This window comes from Bombus terrestris, chromosome 4 (assembly GCF_910591885.1).
Source record: "Bombus terrestris chromosome 4, iyBomTerr1.2, whole genome shotgun sequence".
Lineage (NCBI taxonomy): Eukaryota > Metazoa > Arthropoda > Insecta > Hymenoptera > Apidae > Bombus > Bombus terrestris.
In genome coordinates this window covers 13,754,207-13,781,645 of record NC_063272.1, presented here as the reverse complement: position 1 = coordinate 13,781,645, position 27,439 = coordinate 13,754,207, and the positions used below count along the sequence as shown (strand labels likewise).

At 38.9% G+C, this 27,439-nt stretch overlaps 1 protein-coding gene across 7 annotated transcripts in view; it reads left to right on the top strand.

Moving 5' to 3' along the window:
* Nucleotides 1-27,439, top strand: part of LOC100646221 (glutamate receptor ionotropic, kainate 2) — a 113,601-nt gene that overhangs the window by 24,703 nt on the left and 61,459 nt on the right. For all 7 annotated transcript variants that reach the window (XM_048404807.1, XM_048404805.1, XM_012307929.3 and 4 more), the window contains exons 3-4: nt 10,567-10,728; nt 25,533-25,784. In XM_048404807.1, coding sequence (XP_048260764.1) covers nt 10,567-10,728; nt 25,533-25,784 — 414 coding nt within the window. The remainder of the gene's footprint in view (nt 1-10,566; nt 10,729-25,532; nt 25,785-27,439) is intronic.

Below are 27,439 nucleotides of genomic sequence, written 5' to 3'. Positions count from 1 at the left end.
ATAGGTTGCAATAACGGACATATTAAAACGGAGAACGGAGGAGCTGAAATTCTGATACTCGAGAATTCTGTTTGATTCTATAAAATATTGCTTATATGATAATTCTTTCCATTTATTTGATTTAATTTTCTTTACGTAATTATAAACTTCAAGCAGGTAATATCGCAATCTCTTTCATACGAAATCAAAACTGGGTAAATTAGGTTCAGGCAATTTCAAGTTTATATCCACAACGATCTCTACGAAAGATCTCGCGACAATATACAGACATATTTATATGTACGCGCGACGTTAATATCGCAGAAAGCAATTTGTCCGCTGTAATTTCTTATGATTTATTCATTCGTTTATACTATTAATATGTATAATACTGTTAATTTATGTTTTCAATGATTAATAATTTATATATTCTTTGTTTTAAATCCAAACTTAAGCCATTCTTATTCCCTGTTCAACGTAATGATAAATACACAACAAGGAAGAATAAATAGAATATAACTGCAGTGCAATATAAATATTTTGGCTCATGAAAAATTAATACTAAAAAAGTAGATTTATCATATTATTATTTCAATATATGTATATAATAAATTATAATATAAATAAGTAAAATAAATAAAGTATAGTATAAATTCAATAGCTTCGATTTTTACTACAGCAGTGCATTAACATATTTCCATTATTCGAGAGTAATACGAGCGAAAATTTATCCTTGAAACAATTCCTAGTTGCTCTATAAATACATCCGCGGGCATAAGAGGAGAAATACTGCCTATCGACTATAAAACCAGCGCTTACCACAATGAAACACGGCATTTGAATGATACTTAAAAATAAATCGCGGTCGTATTCGACACCAGACCGATAAATGTTTAACACTGAAAGCGTATCAGCGTTATCAGGACATAGGCGTTGGTGGCGGGAAAAATTCAATTTCGCCCGGATTTTTTCATTTTTTAATATTCATGACCCCGGTAAAGGGAATAGACAGAGTGAATAAGAGAGACCAGCACAGAGAATGCAGCGCTCTGTCGAAAAAAATGTAATCTTTGATTAAAATCGCCACATTCATCCCTGCTAGCGTTCGATCTAAATCTTTCCCAGCCCATTTTCAGTGAATCTCCCAGGCGAATCAATTTCCATTGACCACCTCGATTTCCCAACGCTGCCGAAAATCGAAAACCCCAGCTGCGAAATTTCAGCGAGTTTTGAAGTACAAAGAGGCTCATTTCTCGGTGAAAAATGACACGAGCGCGTGAACGAGAGCAACCTCGACGCGTGTATTCGAGTTTTTGCCAGTTTATGATGCGTTGATCGTTACCGAGGCGCACGAAAACCCGTCGAATTCACCGTTAAAATTCTAAAAAATTAGAGGTCTGTTGGCTGTAAACGAAACTAGAACTTCTATAGAAAGATTAAAGCTTAAAAAAAGCAAAAAGAAAATCGCGTCCGTGTCATAAGCCGGCTTAAAGCTACCTGCATATTGCCTTAATAGTAAGTCGAACACTCTCGTTCTCGAACAGCCGAATTTTCCACGTGGAAATTTGCTCGATGACCGGTGGGGCATGACGAAACCGCTAACGAGTCGCATTAGTTTAATAACTCTGCGAGCATCGCGACGAGAGGAGACGCTCTTCGTCATGCTCGACGATGAACTACGACGCGTCGGCTACGATGCAGCCCGCGCAAACTATTAATCACCCGCTAGCCGGCCATTAATTACCGCTGCTCCGAATTTCGTTCTTGCAGCCTTCCACTGGACCAACTTGAAGGGATGCTATGTGTATTTACGCCATCGCGTCGTGGCAATCCCTTTCGAGTTTATATCTACCGCGCCACCTCGAATTTGCCGCCATTAGGGGCTAACCATGCGCCACATTCCGTCTTTTATCTTTGAGGATTGATTATCGTTTTTGTGAAACACAGATTTTTTTATGCCCAAAAGGGAGAGATATTGAGATATTGCAAGAGTTAATTAATGAATAATGGTGAATACATTGGCGATGAAACATTGGGGATATCGAGATTCCATTAGTTAACATTCGTTGAAAAAATTGACAATCGGATATTGAGATCCAAAATTTGCATGTTACGAAATTTTAAGTTACTTATGTGATTTATTTAGAAAGAGTACAATGTTAATTGATCTTACACAAAATGACAATCCTTAATACTCTTTCGAAGAAATGCGACACAGATTATCACGTAACTTAATGACATTAAATATCGATAACAAAGCGTCAGTCACGTCGTTAAACATTACTCTCGGTCGGGTAAATACGATGATATTTAGTTAACCCGTTATCGATATACTGCGGTAAATTCAGTGATCTGGGAGACAACGAACAACAAATAGGCCATTGGCGAAAGACGGGAAAATCGGGTTAATTGGGGAAAGAGGATGGCGGTTCGCTTTAATGACTCGCATTATCGTTCGTATATCGCCAAAAGCCACGTCGAGTTTGTTGAACAACAAAGCTATACCATGGGTATTCAAACGCAGAAATCAACCGCTGACAATTCACACCACTATGGTTTCGATCAGTTCGAATTAAGGTTACGCAATTCACGAATTTGTTTCGATAATTATGTACATCCTCGTCGATCGGCGTGATCTCTTCTCTATTTACGTATTGGCATTGACACACTCGAAATATTCACAGCTTCAATTTGTCAAGTATAATACGTGATCTATTAAAAAATAATTTTGGCTTCTGATAATTCAACATCATAAAGAAAAGAAATTTCTATTATCGAACGAGTAGATCGATAAAAGTTACATAACAATTCCGCTATGTTCGTACTAGCGACAATTTTGTCGTTCTCGCTCGCATCAATCAAAAGTTGCAATTTCTTCTCCTTCTGAGAACAAAAAGGTCGTCCTGCAGTCGTGTCGCCAAATACGTGCACGTCCGTAAAAACAAATGCCGTAAGCAACAAAATTGTCGTGCGACAAATTGTCGCTAGTGTGCGCATAGTCTAACTCGCTCAATATTGCTTCTTTCCAGTCAATCTCATTTATCCACACGTTTCTGCTCGAAGATACCGCAACTTTCCAGAAGATGGAATACTTCATTCGGTATAATGTCTCCGACGAATGGAAAAGTTCTGCGAAAAGTTTCACTCGACTTCCCAAGTATCCAGCCTCTCATCTTCGTTCTCTTATCCACTCGTTTCTTCGTACATTTTCGCCTGTGCCTTGTTAGCCGCATCTACGTGTCTCCGGCTGACTTTCACGCGAATTCCGTTCTTTTTTTCCTTCTACGGCCATTTCTCGAGGGGAAAGAAGTAAAATGCGACGAGGAGAGAAATAGCAGTAAGGGGGAGAGTGTTTCGTTGCACAGAGTGATTTTCGAAATACCTCGGAGACCACGCGACAGTCTCGCGTTTTTCCCTTTCTCTCGGCTATTCTATTTTTCCCTTCGACTGTGCTCTTCTTACTCCATTCCTCGTGCGTCTCTGTCGTTCTTATCTTCTTCAAGGGTCGTTTCACTCGATGGAATTCCAGTCTCGTCCGTGAAGAGGGCTTGCGACGAGGGCTTTCCTCTTTTTCGCTCGCCGCGGCATCCTGGCACAAAGAAAGAAGGCCAATAGGAATTTAGGTTCACAATGCCGAGGAGAGAAGCAAAAGGAGACACGACGCGTTCGTGTAATTCCTAGTCTCCCCTGTGTCTCACGATTATGAACAACACGTAGAATTTTGCTAAAAATTCCTTGTCGAGTGTGTGGAGGTGTACCATGCCAGTTACCATGGCAATTATGAAATGCCAAATATTTGTTCGTTTAAAATGATCGGCTTGATTCTCGAAATTATCTATAATTCAAAGATTTAATAAATTTTTTCAATTTAGGACGATCAAGTTGGTTCTCGAAACTTCAAAACTACACATTGAGTGAGAAATTTCAAGTACTCCTTGGCTTATTATTAATCAACAGGTGATAAATTCTGCTAAAAATTTGTACATTTAATAAACTGAAAGGATATGGCACACGGTATATCGAAACAACTAAGAAATTTAAGATGTCCCACTTCATTCTCGAAACTGTACATTGATTTAGACATTTCAAATATCTGTTGGCTTAAAATGATCGACTAAAAACTTGTTATATATGATTATCTGAAGGAATGCTACGCTATGATAATTAAGAGACTTCAAACATTTTGTGATTCAAGATGATCAATTTTCTTGCAAACATGAAGCTTCTATTTATATCCAAAGACCAAACAGTTACGAACAGAGACCAAGAGCACATGAATTTCTTTGTCCAACAAATCTCCGATTAACCAAAGTTAGCCGCAAAAGAACCACGGCTTCAACGATACGCTCGCCGCACGGGGCGTCCGACAATCTCCGTAATAATTCATGAAAGCTAGACTAGGAGTTCGTAGGGTGCACGGAAACAGCGGTAGCAAAGTGTGTCGTCAGCGTTGCACGCCGTCCGGCTGGCAAAACGATGGAAAGTTCGCGGGATCTCACGGTCCACTGGAAAACTGGCCCATTCATCGTGTACGTAGCGAGAACCGCGGCTCGAATCGAGATCGTCCGTAATCCTGAAAATTATTGCGCGTTAGTGCTGTCACACTCGTCCCTCTCCTTAATCCACATGGACGTTGTCGAACGTGAATCAGAGATTTTTTATCGGACCGGAATAGCCGTCCGAATTCGCGTTAATCCCTGTGAAATTGTATTTTAGAAGTGTTTTCTAACAGATATTGTTCTTAAGGATTTTTCAGTGAATATTTTAATTCGTTTTCACAAACTGACGAGAGATTTTCGGGTAGAAGAATATGTAAAATAGATTTAATGTTGCGGAAAAATTGCATAAACCGCGAGATTCAATTTATAATAATTATATCAGCGAAACGATAAATAAAATCGGCGACTGGAAACTACAAGCAAGTAGCGCTCATCTCGAGTATGTACGGTATGAAGGGATAAGGAGGAACTTAACGTAAAAGTCTTTTCGCGTTCCACATGCATCTCCTATGAGCACGGTAAAAGTTTGCCTGATCGATTTGTACGTCGTTGCATCGACGGAAAAATTCTTCGGGCTTCCTTCTAAAAGCAAAGATCGCGAACTACCCAAGATTCCCTCGTTATCTATAACGACGTACACTCTGTACGAAATAGGATAGTCGATTTGAATTTCAGAAAATTCCCATTGTTCTCTCCCTTTTGTCTCTCTTCGAGTGCCTCTCTATCTCATTTGTTATCCGCGGAAATATTATTTCCTGGCTGAGATACTTTCCAAATTTATGTCTGGCCATTGCTTCGAGCAGTTCTTCTTTCCTCTGGTAGAACGCATCGTAAACTTGTTAAGTACACAGTAGAAAAAGATTATGGAAACAATGAGCCGCAGGCAGGTTTTTATTCAATAAATAATTCTCAGGTGGTGGCGTGAAAATAATTCGCGAATCACTGCTTTTCGCGTCGCGTCGTTCCGATGAAGTTCTTTCATTCGATTATCTTTAGACGGAAAATCCCTTGCCCTTTCGTTTTTCCTCTTCCGGGTCAAATCAAAGTTAGATACGAGGTATCGTTGTTTCCCAGAAACGCAATTACTTGCCGGCGTTGAAAGTGGCGCGAAGTAAAACACGGGGGTTAGGAAAGTTGTAAAATTTTACGCCACGAAAGTTTTAGCGTTGCATAGCGTTTCTCTTAGCGTAGTTTCCTTTGTAAATTTCAACTTCATTATCGTTGTTTGCCGAAGAAATATGATTAATTTTCTGCATTGTTGCGTTTCTTTCAACGGAGGCACGAAATTGGTGAGATGAATCAAGAGCGAAAGTTTAAAACTCTCTTTAATACATTCTAGCGCATTATGCTAAATCAAGTGATTCTTGTCCTGCGTGGAGAACCGTGCCATATAATACTTGTTTCTTTTTTACTTCTCTTCCATCTGGCTTATGCAGCTTCTTTTACTTGCAAGATAACTTCTAGCGATAGCGGTTCCTTGATGAAAATCCTAATGAAAAGTTGGGTAATTCCTGCGACAAGGCTCCTTCGAGTCACTTCATTTTAATATAACCGAATACAGGAATATTAGGAAAGAAATTGCAACTGCTTGTTTGATCTATTTGTATAAACAATCGGAAGAAAATCTTTTCTTTATCGTTGAAGAGAAAAGAAAACTTCATTCGAAGATGCAACATTAAGTCGATATCTGTTGAAAGAATATATCGAAGTGAAAGGCTCTTAAATATTTTAAGGGTACTTTACATTCTATTTTGCAACAAAAATTTCGAACTTTTATAAGTTTATTTATCTGTACAAATATATACAATATGTATGTGAAAGTTCGAAATTTTTGTATTGCTATCGTTTGATCGAAATTGCTGTCGTTCTTGATCGCGTCATGAATCTTATTTAAAGACGAAATCTAACAAATATGGTCTTTTTAAATTGTAAAGCTTCCTCGAAGTACCTAGGTATCTTGCACTTCGACAGGAGAAAATTCGGGATTCCGCGTTCGCGTTATTAAGTTATCTGAGTTTCTTACGATATTTCAGATTTACTTAGCAGCATTCACACTGGCGCGCTCCGGCGCGCCGCGGCGCAGCGTCTATCGTAGTTGTAATTCCGTAGAAATAGAGATTAATTTGGAGAAATTCCGACCACGTTATCCTAAGCTCGTGGGATTCACGAAGATTACGCCGAAAATGAATGTGGTATAGCATCGGTAACCTCTGCAACACGAGACACACTCTATCCCTTAGTACTTATATCGAGATTCGTTTTATTAACTTCTCATAGACAAACTAAGTGGATTTTTCACGCGCAAACTTTTATTTCCCTTGAACAAAAATTCTAATATTTGACTTAAAGAACAGTTTTGTACGAATGACAGAATCTTTCGTCGTATCACAAAATTTTTACAGAATTTTTCATCATCGATCACTTTTAGAATAGCAAAAAAATTAGGCTCGAGCATAATTGACTCGATTAATGTAAATGTCTGACTACGTACGGCTAAATTCACTTCAATTGATAATCTATTTGTTCGATAAAAACTTGATGGAAAAGAAATACGGAAGAGCTGAGGATTTTACGATTATTTCAAACTCTGAAACTAATATTCTTTTATTCTTCCTTGAACTTTAGCGATAAATCGGAGATACTCCTCCAAGTTTTCTGCCCGTTAAGAAACATCGAGTATTTTTCAGTGAGTTTATTTTGCACCGTAATGTTCGATTCTTTCTAGAGATATAGGTAAAGGAAGGAGTACATTTCCTTTGAAGATTGATTTATCGAGAAACGTATAGCCGAACCACTGTTATATTTCCAATATTCAATGGAACACGTTCCATAAAATACATCGCCAATGAATCACGTTCCATTAGCAACGTTCCTTTAACTCACGTTCATCCAATTGATCCTTAACGCGGGATACGCGGGATTCGCCTCATGAATAGACTCGAGTTCATGCAGAATTTTCCCTGTAACGTGCAAGATCCTTCGTGAATTGATCGAGTCCTCTAATGTATTGTCTAACATGGAATTGAAAAATTGTTACACGAAAGATGAAATGTTCCCTCGTCAGGCAAAATAATTCAGAATTGGTTGTAATTCGTTAAGTTGCATTTACGAACCAATTATTTTAGTTGAAATTTCTATTCACTAATTCTCGATACGCATGATGTTCATTTTTCGTGTAATATTATATTTATCACATTATCATTGGAATGGCAGCTATCTACCGATTTATCAAATGAAATTGTAAATAAACAAATATAAGGAAAGTCTGAGAAAAAATTGTCCGATCAACCAAACCTTCGAATATTTTTGTGAACTACTGTATACGCACCAATCGAACAAAAAATGAAACTAATATCTACAAGAAATCAAGGTGATTCAATATCGAGAGTATCTCGGAGGTTTCGACGTCGATGTTTTTCCGGAGAAGCTGAAGGTGTTCCACTTGGTGGCAATAACTCTCGCCTGCAACGAACTCCCGGAGGAAACAATCTTTATCCCGAGAAAAGCCCTTTGCTCTACATTTAAACGACGAATGATAAAACGAAGCTGTTAAGAGGATAGTTCTCTCGGGGCCTCGAAAGAAACCGCTAAAAGAAACGGTCTCCGTTTTCACCGATTCTCCCGAGTACTTATCACCGTTTGTCGACGAACGAAAAAACAGTTACACCACAACAAGCTGTAGACCGAGGGATAAACGTCGTGCCGACGAAAGAGTCGAGTTATTTGCCGATAAATGGATTAGCTGGGTGGGCGACGAACGAAAAAAAACTACGCAAAACATCAGCGTCGGAAGAGTTAAAGGTTTAGGCGAGAAAAAAAGTAAAAAATAAGGCCAGAAAATGTTTCAGAAGCGTTGCAAAGCTGGTCGTACTCGTTTTTTCCCTTCCGCGCTAGTTAGTCGATTTGTAGGATTTTTGTTTCGCGCGCTTCCGCCTGGGATTACCGCCATTACGTTTCGCGAATGTTTTTCCTAGCTCGCTTTTGTACCAAACACATACGCTAGAATTTCTAAGGGAGGAAAAGGTGTCGAGGACAGGAGAGAATACTCCGATCCTCGTGTTTCAAAGCAACGGATATCGTTTAAAGGAAAGACAAAGATCAGAGTTCTGACATTTAACAGAATCTTTTGGCTAAAGATACTTCCAATATCGCTATCTTTGCATCAAATTAACCCCAAGCGTAGCTCGAAGGCGTTCACCATTCAATGACCATACAAAGATGGTCGAAGCTTTCGAGTTGAAGAAAATTCTAAAGGAAACGTGCTACGTGAGTGCTCGAAGGAAAAGTATCTCTTACAATCTCGAAGATGGCCTCGATTTTTTATAGAGGTCATCCTCTTTCAGATCTGAACTTAACTCTGGAATAAAACTCGGCATAAAAATATCCAGAAATAGAAGCTTTTCCACTTCTCGGGTTAAGACTACCGAACGACATTTGATAGTCTTTTTAACTATTCATAGTTCGCTCGAAATTTCCCTCCGGTTATGTACTTTAGCTAGAGGCAAGTATGGTCGGAGTTAAAAAGGGTGATTTTTAAAACGGTCCTGACCCAGAACTGCCGGTTATTTGCGATACACGGTTAATAGTTGGATCAATTAGCGACCAAAAGCGATGAATGAGCTGCTCGTTGATAGCAAAGCCACACGTTGACACGAAAGCGGCGACGTTTCTATTACCTTGGTCTCGCCTGTCGCGGCCGTAAACGTCCGGATTGCAGATAGCAACGCCCCTGGAGGAGTTTCCTTCCTTGAGGAAATTGATAACTCCCCGTTGCACTGGACGCGGCGATTTTTCAACGACAAGAGGACAGTATCTCGCCTACCGTCCTTGCGCGGCTGCCGATTAATACTCGCGTTTCTTCTAATTAATTATGCAAAAGAATGAAACGGAGATGGATAGTAGCGACCTGGATTCTTGAAACCCTATAAATAACACTCGTAAGGGACGAGCGATTCGAAGTAACGGGAAAAGGGTGGATTTGGTGGAAATTGTTCGTGAAATGAAGATACATGGAGGATAGTGTTTTACTTTACGCCCGATGTGTTTTTTCGATACATACTATTTGAATTTCTCTAGATTACGGTTCTTTCGTGTTATTTGCTAAGAAAAAGAAAATTGGAAATCTCAATTGGATTTTCTTGTCCAAGGGACACCGACAAAGCTGAAAGCTGACTGTAGTCGTTCGATTTCTCTGCGAGTGTGTTGACTATAGAGAAATAAAACTTTCCGGGATGTCTCGTCACGATTGTACTCCTCGAAATCTTGTTTTCATTTCATGGAGGCATAGCCGCTTTAGGCGAGATGCCTTTGTTCACCGTTTGATCAGGTTTACGAACAAGAGAATCGACTTTCGTACGCAGAGAGAGAAACATCTCAACGAGTAAGTTTTATTACAGCCCTGGATAGCACGAGACATTTTCTTCCTCGACAAGAAGCAGCGTTAATTTCACTCAAAGTACGAATGGTATCAGATGCAGAGCCGGGTTAAATCCTTCGTACTAGCTACCAGACTTTTAAACGAAACTTCCTAGCTGTAACCAATATGCACAGTGCATTTATATACATGTTGCTGGCCCTTGACATGGTCCTACATGCGGCCTCTCTTAGTTTCGAAGCATCGATCAGCAATTAGTAAACGAGTTTGCTTCGCCTCTCGGTTCGCAAGAGAACTCGAAGAATTCGCTGTTAGGCGTACGATGGACTCTCAGGATGCAAATTGCCCGTGTCGAGCCATCCAAAACCGCTTTTATCACTTTATCGCGCTATAAAAAATGATGTAATTTAATAATTATTGCGCTATGGTTTAAAGTATATGTCGGGAAAAAGGACGAAAGATATATTTTGATAATTAATTAGGATTATTTTGTGGGATTTAATAGGAGACGTAATAGATCGGTTTGCCGATATAATAGGAGGACACTTGTCCTTCGCACGAAAAGAATAGCAGGGTCAGCAGTTTCTAAGTATATTGGCATGGAAAGGTGAATCTTGATCGCGAATTCCGCCCACCGTGGCGAAATCGATATTTAACGAACCACTCTGCTCTGGCCGATCGTGTCTGACACATTGAACGTCGATTGATTTCCAGGTGCTATATTCACTCATGACCAAAAGGATAGCAGTACAGAGTTGGCCTTCAAGTATGCCGTGTACAAGATCAACAAGGAAAGGCTTATCCTGCCGAAGACGACGCTGGAGTACGATATACAATACGTGCCAAAAGATGACTCCTTCCACGCGTCGAAAAAGGGTAAGTGATCCATCGATTAAATATCTTTTTACATCGATACGTGTATGAATTCTGATTTCTAAATTGTAAGTTTCTAAGCCATAGAGTAATGTGTACTTGTGTTTCTTTGTAATTCATTAGTAAGTAATTACTTTGAAAGTAATTAGAATATTTCAAGATCTGAAATAAAACGGCTTATGTCATTTTTCGTTGAAATGCTCTGCCCATTATGGATTATCTTATTCAATTTGTAGTATACATTTTTCCATAGTAAAATTTAATATCCACTGCCACGTTGATCCTCCTACTCGTCGGCATTGCTTTGTATCTCGTTACTTAAGGACGACAAAATTCAAAACGCCGGAGGAATGGATAGGAAGAGATATTAAAGGCAACGTGAAAATTGTTTCCAAGCGTAAGCCGATGCCTTCAGGAAAATTTATCACCACGGCGTTATAATAAGTTGACCAAAGGTAATAGCTTTGGTCGTGGCGTCGTTATTAACGTTGCATGCAAGTTATTTTATTCTTATCGACTGGAAAATTTACATTATCGATAATTAATTTTGCAGTATATTTTATAGAGCGATGTATCTTTTAAAAAAAACTTTATCTTTTTCAACTATTTAACTTTTTTCTGATTGCGATTCATGTAATAAAAATCAAAGGCGAAATCACGTTGGAGCATAGCAGTAAAAAGGAATTGTAAGATACATAGCCCCATTTCGCGTAATTATTACGTCGGCGCATGCATCTATTCAGTCTTGGTTTACGATGTCATCGGATTTACATCCTCTGAGTCTAGTCTTTTCCAGGAAGAAGATGTTATCTGTGACTTTGTTGCACTGATAAATATCAAGGTATCAATAAATCAGGGTATCAAACATGATAGATCAAATAAAAGGGGCATTCCGTCGTTGGAAAATCCACGGTGAAATTTAGTATTTACCGGGTAATCCGTCAGCTGTGCCGTTTTCATCGCGCTACGTGTCCCACGTAAATGTAGTCTCTGTAGAAAATCAGATCAGTGGATTTACTCTTTTTCTTTCTACTAAATCGTCTACCGTCCCGTGCAGCAAACAGATGGATCAAGTTCCAGATCGATGTACTCAACGTATCCTATCCACTATTGACTCGATTTCACTCTAGTCGAATTATTTCATTCTGATTTTGTGTAGCAAAATAGTAGCCATTGATTAGTATTCTGTGTGTTTTCCCTCTTATTTCTTAAAAATTGAATTTTGGAATGTGAAAAATGAAAAACGTAAGATGCAATATAGAAACATTAGCTGTTTCTGTATTACAGATTCGCTAAAATCGTTGACAAAGCAATTCCGCACTTCTTCGATCAACCAGAAAATCTAACACACGGATTATCTGTACAAAGTACTAGTTGGTCCATGGCCACAAGCCAGCAAACGCTTGTTCCACAATAGCCGTGACTTTTCTTTCGACGTCGACAATGACTGTTGTGGAAGCCCTCTTTCAGCATCATAGATTCTAATCACCTTTCAACTTTGGCAACATCACGAAATACCTTCGGCTCTGCCATATCATCAGTCTGTTTTCGATGACGATGAAAATATAATTTTCTTATCCAAATTTCCAAGCGAGACAGTGCCATGCTCGGTAAGTTATTGTTCGACAGTTGATTTCCTATTCACCCAGGTTTATGAGTCTTTCTTTACTGCCGACAACGAGCCCTCTTGCAAAATTCCTCCTTTCCAGTAACTTTACGAAATCGCCATCACCAATCTGTTTTCGATTACGATAAACACATATTCTCTTTAACTTAATACGAAATGCGAACATCATTGGAAACGGTATCGAGGTTAAAACCTTCTCACGTGAGAAATCTGTCGAAACGAAACGGTGTCATATTCGAAGTTACTGCTCGAAGATTCCCCCGACAGTTGGTTTTCCATTCACCGGGTTCGAGCTCTTCCGCTTACGAGGTCTTTTATCGTTTCATCCGCCTCTTTTAAACGACATCACTTCGAGCTTGGTATCGCTAAAGACAGGCCTGGAGATACGGGTTTCCACAAAACCGCTTGTAAGGCTCTCGAGAACAAGCGAACAACGCTGCGCCGACCTGCTACGGCCACGGTTGTATGCATGCAAATGCGCACACCTGCTGCCGAGATGAAGCTTGTAGAACCGTTTGTTTCGCGTAAAGCGTTATCTGCTCCTGGCCGTGGGCGTTTTTATGTTTTTACGGTTATGTGCATACGTGCCGGTAAACGGTGACCGGTTATCGGTAGCAGAACCGATACACTTCGCACTGAGGACGAGTCGAATTCGCTGGCCTATTCGATTGTCGTGCCTCGGTGGCGGTGTTATTAGAAAATTACGGAAAATCGAGTCTCACACAACGAATTTCAAGTAGCTCGAGGAATACGCGTGAAATTGATGATTATTGTAAGAAACGAATACCGTTAGAAGGGGATTCAACAAATCAATCGATTTAAGAAAGAGAAATCTGCTGGCTATGTACTTATACTACTATAGCTGTTCTCCCACACTGGAGGAATTTTTATTGAAACGAGTACTAGTCTTATTTCGATATACAACTTCTTATCTGGCTTCTAATATTTCAATATTTAAGATTTTGCGTTACGAGGAAAATATTGTTCCAAAGAAGAAATTTAAAGGACCTAACAGAAGGATTCTAATAAAAAAAAAAGGCACGAGGTTGCTAGCTTGACTTACCGACAAATCTCGAATAAGATAAATTAATAAGAAACATTTTGACAATGGGGTTAGATAGGACCATTTCACATTTTACAAGAGACGAGTATCTTTTCTTGAAATAAGTTGTCAGATTGTAAACGCACAATTAGATTTTGATACGAAGAGGAAGTTACGTATACAGACGAATGGTAACGAACGTGGTACAATGAACGGTTGGATAGAGCAGAAGAAAGCGGGACTCGGTACAACGTCACGTCTTGTCACGTGTTCGAGAGCATCTCTTGAAATCTCTGTTCTCGATGCCTTGCACGAATAAAGACCCTCCATGGTTGCTTCTCAATCTTCAATCTTCCGCACGGAGCCTTCTCGGCCGTGAACATGTATATTTGCATCTTCTTCTAAGAGAAACTCGACCGTGAACCATTTTACGTAACTTATGCGCATCTATAGTGTCTTATAAATATGCCGTTGGAACCGTGGAGAACTGAGTTTCTGGCGCGCATGTAATTTCCTCTTTGAGGAGCTCTGGTATATTGCAAAGGCATATTTTTTAACTTTCACTTTCTCTTTCTTTTCGCAAGACGTTTTACGCTCGATACTAAACAGATGTGCTACAAGCCCAGACACATTTTCCAAGAGTCATATACAGTCGCCCCGGAAAGTACGTTAATTATCTTTCATTTAAACTTGTACCGGGATTGTTACCTTACTTCACAAGATTATATCTTGTCGGTAATTCATCCACACACAAGTTGACAGCGCCTGTAGGAAAGATCCCGTACGGTTGCCAATGTTCCCCGGTCACGTTTGCACGCCCATTTAAAAAAAAGCGCTAAGGACGAAATGGAATGGAAGTGCGAAACCATCGCTTTTAAATTTTCGCTGTTGTTGTCAGTCAGCCCTCGCGGAAGCTAGGTCAACCTCGAAACAACCGCGAATCTAGCGTAAATAAATCAGTCGAACAGTAACATTTAGTACTTTTCCTCTTGTGTGAAATGGTCCCCCGAGAAGGTTTTTATTAGTCGATATATTAGTCGGCAAATATGCCGCAAAGCTCGACACAAGTCAACAACGAGCATAGCCGTATGTAGAATCTTATAAACATTAGTAATCTCTGTTAAACCACCGCTTAAATGAAGAACATATTTTTTCCTTTCTTTAACGTTGAAACAGTCGAGTAATTAGCTTTTCTTCTGTTTTGTTTCTTCGTGAAAAATATAGCTTCGACTGTTCTCTCATTGGTTCGAGGCAGAGGCATTTCACGACCGGAAGCTAGCAGTCGCGCCACCGCGAAATCTGCAAATAATGGAGCCTACGGCTACTCTCAAAGGTTTGAGGCTGGGATTAAACCGAGCGGATTTGGCGATCGTATTTCAAAGCCGGGTCAACGACGTTCGTGCAGCCGCTGCTCTTTTCGCGATTTAAGCTTCGCTCTGAACAGCATCTGCGACCCTGTCGCGGCGGAATCGTGCTATCGCCGATGCTATTCCGCTTCGTAATTCTCTATATATACTGGTTAATCGAAAATCAACACCTGAATCCTATAGTTCAGTGAACGATTCCTAGATTTCAACACTTTTAGCTTCAGATTAATATAAGTTCGTACGATATTAAACAAAGGGTGTGAAAGATACAGTATCGAGAACAGATCAGTGAATTTTATACTTTAACAACGTGATTTTGTTTAACGACGATTTTTAGTTTCAATCTTTTCTGTAACTCGTAATTCGTGGCATGTTTACCAAAAACAGGGGAGATTTTAGAAGAAAAAAGCTTTCCGTTTTCTCACGTTACCGGAATGTTGCTCTTTTATCGTAACGCAAACCACAGGGAACGAACAGACGACTATAGTATCGTTTTTCTTTGGATTTTGTTCCTTTCCTTTTATCAGCAAACTTAACTTAGACATCATAAAAAATGCTATTTTCGTTTCTTTTTCCCTTGCGAAAATTTTTACCGAAAGTCGATATTGATTTCTCAATTCTTTTCTTTTCGATTAATTACAATTTTTTTCGAGTCTTGTCAAGAAATTTGTAACTAACGATATTCCAAAACTAGGTTGATAATCTGATTTAATGTCAACGAGAATCATTATTAAGAATCAGACTCCAATAAAGTCAAGTCCATTGATATCAAATTCCGATCGAACTAGTTCGATTTGGATTTCTGACTTCGACAATCTTGGCATCTAGCATTCTTGTTATCAAAATTTACTTCCGCTATGGCACTCGACGACGTGCATGGAGAAATCGCTCTATCGACAATTTTCGAATTCATCTTGTGTGCACTCTTGCTCCGAATGGATACGTCTCTTTCGTCAGTTGATTTCACTGGGTATACAAGGAGAAGATAAGCGGAAGGCGAAGAAAGGATGAACAGAGCGAACTTGCAGATCAGGTACAAAAGGAAGGAAATGTTTGCTCTTTGCACCAATTCACCCGTGTGTCTTCCGACTGTGGGAAATAAATTTTTCTTCTAGCCTAATGAAAATCACCGATTTTTTAGTTTTCGTAGCATTTTTCCAAATTTGTAATACTTTAGGGAATTCTCACATTTTTGGAGATTTAAGTGATATTTCCATATAGTTCTCATTGTGATTTATCTGGTACAAATTTTATACCTTAATCGTAGTACTTTTAGTAACAACTGTATTGACATTTGAATTGAGAATTTTAACACTAGGACTACCGATAGTTAGCTGAACAAAGCTGTTTCTGCCACAACCAGTGAAAATGACTGGTCTTTAAAAAATACGTAATAATAGAATATTTTTATATTTTTCGATTTATTACTTTCTTACAGAAAGAGTTCCATGTTATATAGTACATTTTTGGTATTATTAATCCAGCTGGGACCATGATCCCTAAACGAGGATTGACACATTTATAAAATTGTTGAACCAGTCGTTTTGACTGGTATGGTATTTCTAGTGTTAGCATCTAGCGATCTAGTGATCAATGCGGAATTTTCCTGATAATTGATATCGTCATATCGAATGATACGCAGTAAAAATTTTAAAAACATGTGGGAAGTTGTACGAAACGAGGAAATTGGTTAATTGAGATTCCATAAACAGATTGCAGGACCCTTAAGCACCAGTCATTTTGACTGGTATTGGTATAAGTAGCCTTGATACAAAATTATTTTCAATTTGAATACATAAAAAACAAAATAAAATTCATTATATTATTCTTTTAGTTATCGTTACGAAAGTCATTACATCATTGCGAAAAAAAGATAAAACATGAAGTAGGAATTTTAAAATAAAATTATAAAACCAGTCAATTTCACTGGTGTGGTAGTTCTAATGTTAGTGACAAGTTCCAACTGAGGTGATACGGGGTGTAGTGCGTTAAATAATCACACGGTGTTTAGGTCAATAATATATTTATTAACAAGTGCCTTCTTTTAATTGCGTCACGTATCGCTTCTCAGTTCAAACTTAACTGTCGATCGGATTCGATTCTTTTCTTTTTGTCGCCTCTCAATATCCCCACTATCGTTTGTTAGGCGTCCGCGACCGTTGCCACGCACGCCTTCTTCTCGAACATTCAACGGAAGGACCATTAGGATACTGATGGCTCATTAGGCACTTCGCTTCGACGATATACATTGTTAATAGAAGAAAATTCTAAAGAGAAAATTCTAAATCTAAAGAGAAAATTTTAAAGAACCAGGAGGAAGATACCTGAAAAGGAACCAGGAGGAAGATACCTGAAAAGGAACCAGGATTGAAAACAATCAGTAATGCCATAAAGTTGAAAGACAGACGTCACAGAGACATTGATATAACATTGGAAAAGTAGAGTAGAAAGTTCTCAGATGGTGTGATATTGATTTCACGGCAGGCGAAGAGATTTAACGCACAATTACTCTGATTGAACGAGGTTGCTCTAGTGGTCGGGGGTTGGTCTGGAGAATTGGCGACATCAAAGGACAAACTGGCACTCGCCACCTCGTTAAGGGAGTTGAAAGGAGAGCCAACAAGGGCTGGACACATCCACGGAAAGGATACACGGTTCCATGTGCGTCTGCAACGGCCGCGAGTCATTGTTATCTGCTTCCAGTATTTCTCGCCGGTTCGTCCGCTTCGAAGTGAACGTTCTCCTCTTTATCGGCCAACTACGTTTCATCTTGATGAAATTGTGCATTACGAGCAAATTGTTACTTCCAATAAGTCTCATTCTTGATTGAATTTAGCGGTGTTTTAGGGATTTTTATCGCGGTGTTTCTAAATGACCGGTTTGACACATCGAGCGGTGTAATTAGGTATATTGAAACAATTTAAAAATATAAGAGAATAACGTAACGTGATATAACATGATACGATACAACGCAGAGAAAATAATCATTTTACTATGGTATCGCATAATAAAACTGGGAAATTACTTGCAAAGTTTGTTAATCTTAAAGTTACATGGCGCTCGCTATGCAGATGATTTTACTTGCAAATTAAAAATGTTTCTATTATAAATGAACTATAGCGAGCATTGTGCATAACCGTTATCGTTTAGATAATAACTTACTGCAAGGTTCACCCAAAGACAGTTTGTTATAATTCGCATCGGTTTTCATCTGAGGCTATTCTTACTTTCAAACAAAGAATGGCAAGTGATTCTCATCCACGCAACGACTACGCCGCAACAGACTGAATAGTCGATTGTAACCGATTAACGCTCGAGGAAATTCAGTGAAAAAGATTGTACATCGACATTTTAATGAATCTTCCTTTGTGAAACTGGCATGTAATTTTAGCCACAGAATAACAAGCGACTGACACTGAGTGTGATAGACACTCATTTCGTGCTAATTACAATCGCTTCGTATATTTTCGAAGTTATTTTCACGCAATTTCTCCTATTCAACCCATATATACCGTATTTTGAATAAAAATTCTAAAGTATCATTTTCAAAAATTCCTAATGAGCTCTATCCTGAGAACCTTCGAATTCATAATTACGTAAAGGTTAGTTAAAGTATTCCCTAAAAAGCGGACAATGTTCGCTATTGGTGCATTTTTGTTTGACAGACATTTCTTCAGGAAAATATTTCTGTGAAGTACTTCGCCACAATTTCCTATATTCTTCCGGGGTTGAGACAGATTTCTTGACAACGAACCGACGGGGCACCATTTTAAAAGTCCAGAATTAACTGCGTATTCGAGTCTGCCATGTTTTTAAAAATTGAACTAGCGTCGAAATGCATAGCGCGTCTGGTATCAACCAATTGTAAATCGATCCTCGTCAATGGCCACGAGTCACCTGTTACGCTACGAATAATATCGAGCGTGGATTTATCGCTTAGCCTTCTTTCCTGTTCAATCAAACTGGCCGCGAGCTTTTGACGCAGTGCGAATTTTCTTCGTAGTAGAAAATCAACGACGCTGTTCGTCGGAAAGAAAGAAGGGAGGAAAAAAGAAGCGGGTGCAACGTCCGAGAAACGTTGGAAACTCGAAAGTTTCGATATTCTTGTGGTTCTCTTGGTAAAATACGACTGTCGATTTTGCAAGTTGTACCGACGTTACTGGGAAGAAGAAGGGAATATAACCGATAGCCAGTGACCAAGCATAGTGTCTGAGTTTTTCCAGACTATATGATGCTTCTTTCGTTTTTGTACCTCAGCCAAACATAAATTCGCTAAACCTCGAATGTATTCACTTATTTTGAAAGGAATTTACGATCGTTGATCTGATTTCAATTGTTTTGTATTCATATATACAACAAGGACGAGAAGATGTAAAGCGCAGTAGAATAAACTGGAATTGATCAGACAAGTAAAATTCAACCTCGAAAAAGGAAAGACTATCTCAGCTTCTATTTTCCACCTAAAACCTCGTAAATTCTTCGGGTTTAGCGTAACCTTTGAGACGTTGAATTTCCCACAGCATCCTGCTTTCTGATGGTTTTATTCGGTTCAAAGAGAAAGTTAGAAGGTCAACGAATGGAAAACGAAGCTCCGACGAAACATTTGTCGATACTAACGGCGCACGCATGACGCGATTTGTTAAGGAGATTAAGGTCTTTTCCTTTTGTCGTTGATCGGGTCGTCGTACAGAAGTTTTCAGATTTTTAACTTCTTCTTCTATTCCCTTTTAATACTTTACCTTGAAAGCAATATTATCTTTTCTTTTTACACGATTTTATTTCTTCTTCCATATAACATAAATATCTATACATATGATGTTGTTCCTTTCGGACTTTTTTAGCTCTAAATCCATAAAGCTTTCATTATTTAATTTTATTAAATTTATCATTAACTTAGAAGCTTTTAAAATTCATTCCACTTTGTTCATTTTTGGCTTCTGCAAAAATTCCTCGCTCTATATGCCTCAAACTGTGGCATATTGAATTGGTTCAACAACATATTGAAGTTTAAAATTATACTTTCGTCGCCTGTGGCCTTCAGATTCACAAAAGTTTTCTGATGCTAAGTACTCGAACGTTTTCATGGACCACTGTCTGTCAGAGAATAAATAATTTGACCATGTAATACAAGTGCATCGCATTTTCATTCTCACGTGGTTTTCGAACCCGTTAATCTGGCAGATGAAAAATGAAAAATTGAATATTTTTCCTATCAAGTCGTATTGCTAAAAAACGTGACTCTCCAAACCTTGGTGACTGGCGAGATCGATGCTTATGCCATTTAATTGCCGCCTCCCCCCCCCCTTAACTATCCCTGCGTCGTTTCTACCCTCCAAGGTGACCTGAACCTGTCGTCGATGATGTAATTACCAGGGGCAGTGGTTAAAGGCAAATTAACCGGAAGTTTATCCTCTGACCCTAAGCCCTGCGGGTTAATTAGCTGGTCCGAATTAAGAGACGACTGAGTGGATCCGTACCTTGAGAAAAATATATCAAATGTAAGAGACTTCGGGGAATGACTGCACCAAGTATTATTCGGCGCTTTTAATAGAATTTCGCGATGAATGGAGAAGGAAAGTATTCAATTCATATTCGCTTATTCATGTGCAATTCATTTTAATGTGATTTGGAAAAATAGTGGAGCAACTGCACGATAATAATTGTGGTAATATAATTTATGATAGAAATTTAATATTATTTCCAAACACAAAAACCTCAATAATTCTAATGATTCTATTATAAATTTAATAGAAATACTAAATATAATATCGGAATACAAGACCCATCGAGTCTGCTAGGTAGTTTGTAAGTACAAATTAGCGTAATAAGCAATTATACACAGCATCTACGTTCTTGTTGACTATTCGATATTTATAGGAGAAATAGTCGCTCAACGGAATCGCCTGAAGCAACCACGACCCGCCAAACAGGTATTTTAAACTTCGAGCGGGTCTATAAACTTGTTCATAAACGTGAAGCTCCCTAAGTACTCGCACTTGAACCTCTACAGTGGCAGCCTTTTGGTCGACCACTGGTGCTCGTAAGAAAAACCACATTTCTCGCCTTCAAAGACAGTCTCCAACTCATTCTTTCTTTCGCTGTTCTTCGGTGTTACATTTCGGAAACTTCTCCCTCACATATTTTATATAAAAGAGGAAAAAAACTTAACGTGTGACAAAATCGATTCTATCAAGAATATCAACCACGACAATGGAGTTTCAGGGGAAAAAATCGAGATTTAATTAAAAACTTTAATTAAACCCGCTCCCTGGTCCAAGTCTCTAAAGAGTCTACCCCCTCGTATTCTAAAATACTTGGATCGTTCATACAACAGATCGCTATTTTGAAAATACGGACGACTACTGGCCCATGAATTTTTAAAATTAATGCAGTCGACGTTCGCGTTCAACGTAGGATATTAATTTTCCATCCAACGTTGAATTTTCTACGGCTGATGCAACGTGTTTCGCGTAACACGCGCGATTCTCTCTTTCCTCCAAAATAAATAAAGTAAACTTCGTTGTTTTAGAAATGAAAACATAAAACGTATGGGCCAAAGGCTACGGATTGCTATCAGATTCCAGCGTATACGAAAATGGATAATGGTTATCTATGGTTAAAAATAATGGTTAAATATAAATGTTGCGTCAAAGGTTTTTTCGCGTATCATGGGAGTACCTAAGGATGGCGCTACGTAAAGCTTCCGCTTTGTAGCGGGAACAATGGCGATCTCGCTATTTTTAAACGGCGTTAAAGCCTATTTTTAAAAGTCTCCACACCGCTTGAAGCCGGTCCGTTTTCATCTCAACTCGCATAATTTCTACTCCGTATCTCACGCGAATTCCTTTTCGCTCTTCCTTAATACGTTGTATAAGTTAGCTCTACACAAAGTACACCGAAACAGACATACTTACCTAGGAAACCGGTAAATGTTCTCTTTATTGGGGAATAAAGTTCGCCATTTCGGCAACTATCGTCTTGTAGCGTTCCTCGTTACGAGAGCCATCATTTTGTATCGCTCCTCGTTAAGAGAACCATTATCCTTAATAACATTATCACGTGGTGAAGTTTATTCTGCATGGAGCAAAATGCATAGTGTTTTTAAATTAAAAGTATGATTAGAAGTAGTCATAAGATGTACGAGAGAATTGAAAATTTGGTGTCTCATCATCTTCGTGTCTCGTTTATATCTCGTTTATTCTATTGTATTCGTTGTTATGTTTAAATTTTCAGTAACCAGCAGATCTGATAAGATTTCCGTAATATCTACACGATTACCTTACAACAACCTCATTCTTTATATATCTCTTTCTTTTATGGGCTTCGTTGCTCTTTTCATACTTTAACAACAGTTATATCGCCCATTGCTGTACTAAACAAGGAATAGTAGGTTTTTAGTATTTCACTATTACTCACTTTTTATTTTTAGTCGAATCTCTGCTCGTCGCTACCTTTATTCGTCGCCAGCCATTTCTCCAGTCGTTTTCACTTATTCACTGCTCGCGGCACAATCGCCACATCAAAGGATACGCTAATGGAACGGATATTAAAAAATAAACGGAATATGTCTACCTCGGAAATGAAAACAGCCACGGGCCTCGCGATTTGAGTTTCCTTCTCTGCCAATGTCTAACGACGATTATGTGATTAAACCACAAATTAGTCCCAACAAGCCAACCAGTTCATTAATTCTCCAAGCCGACTGTTCATTCTTCTTATTGTAAGTTTCTCTTTGTTTGACAAATTTTTCCTTTGGCTTTCACAGTTTTCCTGAAGAGTGTAGGAAGGGAATTGCATTTTAGCAAAACGGTCATCACGCGTATATCACTGGTCGGAAATTTAGAATTAGCAGGTATTTTATAGAAATCGAAAATTTAAGAAAAACGAAAAGAAAATCTATCGAAGCGAGGAATATATTACAAAATTTATTCGAAAAGTTATAACCATATCGTATTATTATTATACCATATTTCAAAGACCATAACGGCTTCGACGATCATATGAATAATCATTGACGCGTAGGTTTCGGGATACTGAACATTAACGTTTATATGCAAGAATTGTACAGCCGAGTTAAAATATTGGCCGACGTTTTAACGCACCAATAAATCCATTGTTATATTTATTTTGTAACTTTTTCAAAAACATCTGCATTAAATCTGTTACAGATACATAACGTATTTGGATGCTTGCATTCATATAATATACAGCAAGCTTCGAGTAGAAAGAAATTGCTCGATACCGGCATAATTCGAATATAATGACCGCGATTGCGTCTCGAACGTGAGCGCATTAACTCGACCACGGAGAATTCATTACCCGTTGGTTTCCGTTCTCACTGATCTTTTTCTCCGGGTCGTAAGTAATCGAAGTAACGTCCAGACGGAAAGCTTCATAAATTCCGACGCCGTTGTGATTCATACGACGTAACTAGTTTCACGGAAAACCACAAAACGTAACATTGCCGACGAGATATTCCGCGTGGGTAATATGTCGTCAGACCGGAAAACGATAATAGACATCGGATCGTTTTACCGATGAGGCGGCGTACTAAAAGTCACGACCGGATGCCACAGCAAGTAGATAAGTCCTTTATAGCCAGACGTTCAAAATGGTGCAAGAATTGCTTTAGGTTCATAGAAAAATCAATGAGCAACTCGTTCGAAGGATTATTTCTTCCGTTTTCTTTGGACTTACATCTTCTTCAGCCGTTTTCAGGCTTCTTTATTTCTTTTTTATTAATATTACTCTTCCCCTCGTTCCAATCGTTTCAAGTTTTTACGAACTTCCATACTCTCCTCGTTGATATAATTTTCCAGTCCTTTATATCTGGCACGACACGATTACAATACCTAATTTGTACTACTCATAATGGCCTCGTGTCGCGCTTTTCTCATGTTCACTGAATACGCGTTGTTTCATCTGTTTAGATCTGTTACGCGAGACGTTACAAAATTTCGTTAGCACTGTTCTGAGATTCGATTATCATCGTTACGTTGGTAAAGTTTGAAACAAATCTGAAAGTGTACATAAAATCAGTAAATCAGTGTAAATTGCACGTTACAACGCTCGGTTCTAAGATCGTAAAGTCGCGAGCAAGATTGAATTCCGAAACCGGTTCCAATCCCTTTATACGACACGTGTCCCGCACAATTCGAACCGCAATATAGGCCATGTGATAGCTGCCTGTTCTCAGCGAGACACACGAATCCAAATTCTTGCCCTGTGTATTCTATTAACTCGCAGGCATAAGGTAAAGTAACTCGCACGCCGATTGTCTGAGGTTTGAAAGGCACTGTAGTTGGCTAACTTAGGATCTGAATAGCACCCGGACAGACTGTAACAACTCGTTGCAATTGAGGCAAGATAACACCTGGAGCATGCCATTCGGCTACCCTACGCGTACTTCTCCGCTTTGTGCATCGTGCTGCAAGAGCCAGACACAGAATGATTTTACAAGCATTACGATCTCCAGTACTAGGTTTAGCCGGGCGTTAATTTGATAATAAGCAGACGCTTTAATTAATGCGTATTTAGCAACGTTACGCCTACTGGAATCCAAAGTATCTGACATGGATCCTTGTTTTCAATTGTACTTACATATATTGAATCATCTGTTAATCTAATTATTAATTCGAAAACCGATCGATCATTTACCAAGAAATTTTCTACGATAACACAATTCTAAGCTGCGTTTCCCTTAAAATCTTGAATTTTATACACAACATATAGCGATTCCAAACTTTTTGTAATTTTTTTATAACTTTCACTTCAACTAATTACGTAACATTAATTGTACGTGTAAAGAATATTTGATTCAACTGGGGATATGAGGGAGAGTAACGTCATTATCGGTAATAATCGACATTCCTGGTGTCCGTGGAACAATTTCCAATAGCCATAAACGAATACCACGGTCATGTGTTCGGCTTAGCGAGTCGTTAACGCCGCATTAACATCGTTCTCCGGTCATCTACACGTTCCCGATCTTAATGGGTCGCTGGCGCTCCTCATCTCGCCGATTTCTCTCTGTAATGATTCATCGAACGAACAAGCGCGTCGAAATTACCAACAGATCGCCAAGTAGATATGCGAATTTCTCTAACGATCATCAAATGAAGCAATCAACTAACAACCTCGTCTATATTTTGTTTTATAATAATCTCATGTATAGTTTAACTGTTCGCTTTTTTACAACGGTAAACCATCGTAAAACTATTGTAGAAATGAGGGAAAACTTGAGCTTCTGAAAATCCTACAAATTGATTGTTCTACTTTATTCCCATTTCCTTTCCCTCTGTGTGGATTCTTTTCTCTAGTTTGAAAGACCACTTCCGCTTTCATTTCCTTCCATCCCGAACTTTACTTAATATCCAATCATCTATCTTGAGTTTCCACTTCTCTTCTCTGCTTCCACTACACTGTTGTTGTTAATATGTATATATATAATATGTGTATATGTATATATGTTGTTACACACATTACGTACATTTGTTGTTAGATACTTATACTTGTTACTATAAAATTTACTTGCAAAAATACAGTGTATCCTTTATCACCCTTAATTACTGCGCATCTGCACATGAAATATTTCCCAATTTCCGGACGTCCAATATTATATATAATATAAAAAAAGTTATCAAAAAATTTAATGAAAAAATTTCGAATAAAAAACCACGCGTGGTATCTGGTTTCTAGTGACGTGTAAATGATATTGCATTGCAAAATACCAAGTGGACAAATGAATAGTCGAGATCTACGTTTGTTGCAGCGTGTCAACAGGTCAAGTACGGGGTGCAGGCAGTATTCGGCCCATCGGATCCCATCCTGGGCCAACACATCCATAGCATCTGCGACGCACTGGACATTCCACATCTGGAAGCCAGGCTGGACCTGGACACGGAGGCGAAAGAGTTCAGCATCAACCTCTATCCCGCACAAAGTTTGCTCAACGCCGCTTATCAGGACATCATGGAGTTTCTCAACTGGACCAAGGTCGCCATTATCTACGAGGACGACTATGGTGAGTAATTCCTTCATTTCTCTTTTTTTCTTTCTTTTTTTTACTCCTTCATTCCTTTATAAATTTTGAAAATTATGAATCTTGTCGAACGTCGTGCGATCCTTATGTCTGACGAAAAGTGTCTTGTACTACTCTCGGCTATCGGTTAGGGTTTCTCCCAATGTAATCGCGACATCGATGTCGATACGGAAACTAGAAACAAACAAAGTTGTCTTGATAAGGGTTAGTTTCGAACTACGCTGAAAGTTTAATTAGTTTTCTTTCGTGAATTCAAGAACGAGAATGAATTTCCAGAGATAACACTGACAAAACAAACATCTTGAGTCGTCTTGAGTACTTGATAATTGTATCATTGTAGTACGTTCTGGAATACCGACGAATTCGTAACTCTTTTCAAGACAGAATATTGACAGAGATATAACATCAAGTCCCGCAGATCGTTTTCAGGCGATCTATAATGAGCGTTAAACGGGATGCATATTTATAATCGGGCAATCCAATACGATTCCGATATCGACTAACACACGGATTTTAAAACACAAACGATCAAACCTGGAAATCCCTACGATTCTTCCAATTCCTCCTTCGTTACAATTCGTCTGAGGTATAATAAAGAAAGACGAGAGAGTTCGAACGGTCTGTCTGAATATTAATTCGGTTCCATCTCTGACGAATAGAAGTCGTTGTATCCGAAACTGAATAAAAGTTTCGATTTAAACGAGGTCTGAGTGAATCGAGCTGATTGAGACGAGGAACGTTAATTGCGCCGATAGTCTCGGTGGGTTTACTCCGTTAGATTATCAATTTGCTTAACAGCCGGCGGAGGGAAGCCTCTCCCAATTACCAGACCTATTAGGAACACTTAAGATCTACGGTAATGAAATAACATCGATTAATAACACTCGCCCGCGGAGTACAAAAACCAAGATAATGAAATTCATTCATAATGAGAAAACGTCCCGCGTTCACCGAAGGAAGCGTCCACCTGGTTGAAGCCGAATCGCGTCTAATTAATTTGCGAAATGGCGGTTTTGAACTGCACGAGGATTCCTTGCAGCGCTTTCAACCGGTTACGCCTCAGTTTCCCCGTTTCATCGCCATTCTTTGGGTCTCCTGATCTTCGACGATGAATAATGTAAGGGGCTGAATAGAATTATGTAAGGTGCACGTGCGCGCTATCAGACATCGTGCTCGGCTTCATTTCGACCCGTTTCTCCGCGCGGAATTCTAATTAACATTTTCCAAGTTTCGCGGTTCCCCTTTGAAGTGTCAAAGAAACGACGATCCGCACTGTTGCGGGCTAAATTGAGCGGACACAAGATTCGTTTGTTCTATGATCACGTGGTAAAATGAAATGTTTGGTCCACTGCTGCAGTTGCTGTAATTGACAAATATATAGCACTCTGCTGTATAATTTAGCCAGGACCAGGTCTGTTCTATTATCAAACTTTTATAAAAATTTAATATAAATTGATCGAATATTGCAATCGTTCGTGGTGTGCCAACTAGGTAAAAATTAGCTAGTTAGCTCGAAGGACCATCTACTAATGTGGAAAATAATTACTGGAACGATCGCTAGAGACGAAGAGATACCAAATAAAGTAGCTAAGGCGACATCTAATTAGAGACCACAAGCAACTATTAGCTAGGACAAG